The sequence below is a fragment of the Lotus japonicus genome, chromosome 1 (assembly GCF_012489685.1).
Source record: "Lotus japonicus ecotype B-129 chromosome 1, LjGifu_v1.2".
In the NCBI taxonomy this organism is placed as follows: Eukaryota; Viridiplantae; Streptophyta; class Magnoliopsida; order Fabales; family Fabaceae; genus Lotus; species Lotus japonicus.
Window position 1 is genome coordinate 75,920,350 of NC_080041.1, and position 6,182 is coordinate 75,926,531.

The following is a 6,182-nucleotide window of genomic DNA, read 5'->3' on the forward strand; positions in this document are numbered from 1 at the left end:
AAAATCAGGTCGTTCATCTGCTATTGTGGTAAGCTCGAATCTCTCTAGTTGTTCTTCACATGATTTTCAATTTGTTCTTATAGTTGTATTGGAGATTTCAATTGTTGTTCAAATATCAATAAATTTTGGAATTTCTCCCTGCCTCAGTTCGCTCAGAAAGCAAATTCATGTATGAAGAAAGTTGAGGTATGAATGATTTTCAATCCTAGGATTTTTATCTTCACGTTAGTGTTATCAAATCAGTTTTTTTTTTTCTTTTTGGCTTTTGAGGCTGCAGAACAAAAATAGCTTAATTATCACACATAACTCGATGTGTGATAATTAACCATTGCAATTTTCCTAAATCCATTCCTTAAACTAGATTTTGATGTAGTTTAGTTGTAGATTTCCAGCTGGGAAGTATCAATTTCAAGATTTTTAGGTTCAGTTTTTTATATTTGGTTATTTTTTTGACAGGTTTTTTTGCATTTGCTTTTGTTTTGCAGAAAATCAAGAATCCTAACTACTAAGGGAAATGGAAAACCTAATGGATAGATAACCTACACACTATTAAATTCTCAACTTTATTTCCTAAAGTCATTCGTAAAACCTTATCTTTATGCCCAACCCAATGGATAGATAATAGTAGTTCAAATGACCAACTATTGAATAGTATCAAATCGATTATCAACAATATAAGATGTCCCTGGGCACTGATTTTCACATATTAACCTTAGCAGGTCATAAAGGTATACACTACATCCTCATGAAGTGTTTTTGGTAATCTATGTCTTATGATTTGTTTATCTGTCACCACCCCACCATATCTGTTGCATTTTTGGGGAACATGTCTACACATCTTTGTAGGAAATTTATACTCAGATGCATTGCTTCCGCTGGATTTTGATTCAATTTAAAAGGTTAAATTTTCCACTTACCCCTTGTATAGATTTTTTTTTAACCCCTGAAAAAATTAATTTGCACTGAAGACAGTGGCGGATCCAGGACCCGGGGGTCAGGGGGTTCCAAATCAATAAATTGGGGAGACCACAAAAGAGAATACATTAAACTTTCACTTTAAGTGCTTGGATGTTGGAGGCTTTTGCTCTGGAAGATCTTTTCCAGGTGCTTACTGGTTCTGTATTGGATGGTGGTGTTATTTGTACGTCGGAGGGGTTGAATGAGGTTTGCTTGGTCACCCCCCTTGATGCTGGTGGATGCCATTCTGGGGTTGATTTTCCAGATGTGGATCCTGATGCTGTTGTGGTTGGGGGCTCTTGTGTTCCTAAGCGTCGGGGTCGTCCTAAGAAGGCCAGGGGTTGCGGCCTTAATGGTTCTGCATCTCGTTCTCGAGGGAGGCCTAGGAAAATTAAAGCTAGAGACTCAGTTTTGGAGGATGGGGGATCTTCGTCACTTATTCCAGGAACTTGTGAGTTGGATGATTCTTTGTTATTGGCTGAGGGCTCTGCTTTGGTCAATCCATTGGCTTCTTCGTCAGTGCCGGATTTGGGAACTGTTAGCAGGGGGCGTTTCTTCACGCGAGCAAAGAAGGCGTGGCTTCTCGGCAAGGTTGTGGGTATGGTGTTTGAAGGGAGCGACATCGAGGCTATACAGGGTCTCGAAAAGGTTTTTGAGGAACATTTCGTGCCTTGAATCTCAGGCTGGTTTTGTGCCTCATTTGGTGTTTCACGTTTTTTTGGCCTTGGTTATTGCTTATATAGCTCTGCTGATAGCCCGTGGGGTTGTTTTTTGGGTTCCCTGTGGGGGATGGTTATTCTTTTTTGGGTTTTTCTTTCGAGCGGTCCGTGCGTGCCTTGTCTGCCTCATTTTCCGGCTTTGGGGGGTTCTGTCCTCAAGGTCTTTTTTTTTTTTTGTGGATAATAATACAATCCTTTATTTTTCAAAAAAAAAACTAATGTCATGCACTCTATAATTGCTGCAGCAGAAGAAGAATTGAACAAAGTGTCCAAACCGATGACTCATCACACTTTGATTGAAGATTTCTGATGTTTGTTTGTGTTAAAAGAAACAAGAAGAAAAATGGTCAAAAAATTAAAGGATAAATGAAAGGTTAAAAGTAGTATCCGGTCATTATTGTACAACTATACTGCTTAATTCTTCTGACATTTGTCATTCCTAGAAGCATTATAATTGAGAAAGGGTATTCATTAGCATAGGTTCTCCACAATCACTTATTTCAGCCAGTGTGAAACATGAAACATTATCACACTGCAATCATTTTGCATCTTCTGGTTGATGCCCTTATGAATTGATAAGAAAATCCCATGACTCCAAAAGGTCCAACTATATAGAGTGCCTCAGGTTATATTATGGAATTAATTGATCTATCTAGTTGACTACACCCAGAGGGAAAAGGCTTTGGTTGCTGTTATGCAGCATTTCAGTCTCAGATATCAAGCATGAAGCTTTGGTTGCTCGATTGTGATTTCAAACCATCTATCTTCCAACTTTCAAAATTCCATTTAAAAGGCTATAAATCCATGAAAAATTGAAATTTCAAAGCAGCAGCACATAGAAAGCAAGATCAGAAAACACTTCATAAAACACTTCATAGGACTCCTTGAACTCCATAATGCAAAACTCAAAGCAATTAAAACTCCATAATGCAGAAAACACTTCAAGACTAACTCTCTAATCCAAACTAAAATCAATGTTTTCAACACATCTTATGATCTTAACATAATTCAAAACATATCAATCACCATTTACAAGGTTATATTTTTTTGAAATAAAAAAAGGTTATATTACCACATCATAAGAGGTTAAATCAGGGTAGAATTTCTTTCCTAAACCCAATGGACCTAAAAATTAGAACTTAGAAGGTAAGAAACTACTAATTATGCTAAGGAATTTATTCCCTTGCTCCTTCATTGTTTCAAAGCTTTCAGCAGGGAGGATGTGTGCACATATAATACCAAATCATGTTTCCTTTTCTTCCGTCAGATCTCAACAACAACGACATGGATTTTCAATTTTCACCAAAAATCAATTTAGCAATCAATTAGCTGCACACAAAAATCAATTTAGCAAGTAGCAACCTTACCATGTTACCCAGTAACCCACTGACTGAAAGAGAAAGGAGAAGCTGAGATAGTCAGATAGAGAGGCCGGAAGAGGCGCGGCTGGGTGGTGACTGGCGCGGTGGTGTGGCGTGGGCGTGGTGGTGGCCGGTGGACCTGGGTAGCGACTAGCGAGAGAAAGAGGGTGGGTCTGAGACTCTGAGTAGTGAGTACGCTGTGTGAGGGAGAGGGTCTTCAAAATAAATTTAAAATTAAAAAATGATTAAGTTGTTATTAAAGAAAAAAAAAAAGTCTTAAAACTTTATATTGATTATATATAGGCAACGCTAAAAAGTTAGAATCATGCCTATAAATACCCAGTTTTAACTCCCGTCTCCCTAGAAAATACAATCCTAGTTAACTGTTTTAAAATGGTGTCTAACTCCATAGGCATTACATAACATGTAAGCTACAATCAAAGCACAATGGTTTTTTACTCCTATGATCCTTTTTTCAATGGTTTAATGTTGCTTTTTGGGTCCTTTTTCAGTGCCCTCCTCATCCTTCTTCGATATTCAAATTAAACTTCTGGGTGAATCTATTGCATTGACAATATAGCTTTGTACTTCATGCTTTGCCTTTGTAAGAAGTTTTAGATGAATCAACATTTCTTCACTTGATATCACACGAGTCAGATAGTAAGTAAACATTCATATCCAATCATCAACTTGAAGATTTATGGAGTATGACTTTTGCATTCTTCGTGAATAAAATGACTCCTGACTTGCACCCCGAATTTCAAAGTGTGGAATTCTTGTATCGACATTGTCACGCGACAATCAACATTTTTGGATATGGTGGCGCGAAGAGCAAATGAGGTGCCAATGCCAAGCACAAAAGGGAATGTGACTCCTGCAAGGGCAATGCATAAGGCCTTGTAACCAGTTCTGCGTATAAAACGCATGTCAAGCTCAAGACCCACTAGAAACAAGAAGAACAGAAGGCCAACATTAGCCAGTGTGTCAAGAACAGTTAAGCTTCTCTTGGGGAAAAATGTGTCCAGATATTTCTGGCTCCTCCCTATTGCAGATGGTCCAAGTAATATTCCTCCCTGCATTTGTTTTTTAATGCAAAGATGGATCGAACCCCACATTGAATTTGTTTATGAAAAGACAGTTTAAATCGCCATGATCATGATTCAGAGGTTGAGTTTGATCACAGGTGAAACGAAACAACAGTGATGCTGAAAAACTTTTTTTTTAAACTACATGTATCCTTCATTATGATTCTCATGTCATATCATTGGAAAAGGAGACTTACAATGACTTCTGCAATAACTCTAGGTTGTCTAAGGGGCCTGCCTGCAAAGGAATGCAAGGAATCTGGTAAATGCCACAACCAAACATATTTGCACAATCAATAAGGGAAGTGCATAATCCATGGGGTTCTCATGTTGAAACGCCCCGTTTGATGTGGCCTTCATTGGTGGTGGACATGTTGAATTATGAGTCTCCGTTGCAATTGATTCAGACTAAGAAACACCAAGTTTCATGCACACAGAATGAGAGTTTCTTCTATCTCTTATATCAGAATAGAAAAGGCTTGCAAAAAAGTTGCCAATTATGGTAGCTGAGGCAGAGAAATAAGTAAGAGAAGGCATTACCAATTGTGTGCTGGTGATCATTTCATTTGTGAACACACACTAACACAAATTCTGCTAGTGCTAGATGGTTATTCGTGAAAGACAATAAAGGTTCGAGTTTACTCACATGTTATATATAGTACTAGGATTATCCCCGTTTGTCCGTGCGATGCACGGATAATTTTTTACGAACTCCACCGACCACCGTTCACTACAATTATTCAAATTTTGATATATATGAAATAGTACAATGATGTATTTTCTAAGATATATAATTTTAATTAGTCAAACACTTATATATCGTTATTATCTTATGTTTATGTTTAAATGTTTTATCTTTCTTATATATATGAATTATATGAGTTTCAAATGTTAATTGTGTTTGACCTCCTTATCGACTTGTAATTTGACGCAATCTTTACTGTAAAAGATGTAAAGTTAGCTGAAATGTAATAGCATATTAGACTATGAGGGAGATATTTGAAACTAAAGGAAAATATATATACACATATCCAAGAGTAATGATTTATTCATATCTCATTTTCATTCCTATCTCATTTCCACACATTTCTCTATTTTGTCTTCCTATATATCTAAGGTGGATGTGGATAAGAAATGTCAACAAAACATTATTCCATGAGTCCAAACTACTAAAGGGCAATGATAACAGAAAAATTACTTCGTATCTGTTATTTCTTTCATAAGTTTTTACTCATAAAATATTTAGGAAATTATGAATAAAAGTTCTTAAATTATAATAAAGGCTTAAATACTCTATTGGTCCCTGAAATTGTAAAGGGAATCAAATCTGATCCTTGTAAAATTTTCGCATCAAATTGAGTCCCTAATATATTTTTTTTTAATCTAATTGGGTCCAAAGTGTGACTGAGTCTGATGTGTCTTAATTTTTACACTGTCATCATTGACAAGTGGCTTTTATCTTTTTTTTTTAATACAAACTAATTCCAACTCATTAAAAAAAAGGCTAAAAAACATTTTTTGCCCCTGATGTTTCAAGTTTGTGCAAATTCTGCCCCTACTCTATTTTTGTTGATGTTTCTACCCCTCATGTTTTCAAACAGTGCATCATCTACCCCTCCATCAGTCAAACGTTAAAAAACTAACGGAATGAGCTGATGTGACCTTTTTTTTTATATTTTTTTGGAACTGCCACGTAGAAATTACAAGTGAAATTGGAAAAAATGGGCAAGGGAGATTCAAACTCAAGACCTGTAAGTAGCAAAACATGCATTTAACCAGTTCAATTACATGTATAATTGATATATTAATAGCAAATTTAATTTATATCATTTCCTTGATCATCATCAACTTCATATACTCTTTTTCATCTCTCCAATCCACTCAGGAACCTCTCAAGAGAAAGCCTGACTAACGGAGGGGTAGACAGTGCACTGTTTGAAAACATGAGGGGTAGAAACATCGACAAAAATAGAGTAGGGGCAGAATTTGCACAAACTTGAAACATCAGGGGCAAAAAATACTTTTTAAAACTTAATAAAAAAAAAATCTAAATCTAATCT

At 36.3% G+C, this 6,182-nt stretch overlaps 1 protein-coding gene across 1 annotated transcript; it reads left to right on the forward strand.

Annotated features, from left to right (window-relative positions):
• The first annotated feature begins 20 nt into the window (after window positions 1-20).
• On the forward strand, window positions 21-1,632 carry LOC130746511 (uncharacterized). The gene is made up of 2 exons (XM_057599158.1): window positions 21-186; window positions 847-1,632. Exon 2 carries the CDS (start codon window positions 1,069-1,071, stop codon window positions 1,630-1,632), a length of 564 nt encoding a protein of 187 aa, XP_057455141.1. The 5' UTR covers window positions 21-186; window positions 847-1,068.
• Window positions 1,633-6,182: the final 4,550 nt, after the last annotated feature.

What these genes read in the sequence shown, in the direction of transcription:
- LOC130746511 (XM_057599158.1), top strand. Translation starts at nt 1,069, where the DNA reads ATGTTGGAGGCTTTTGCTCTGGAAGATCTTTTCCAGGTGCTTACTGGT.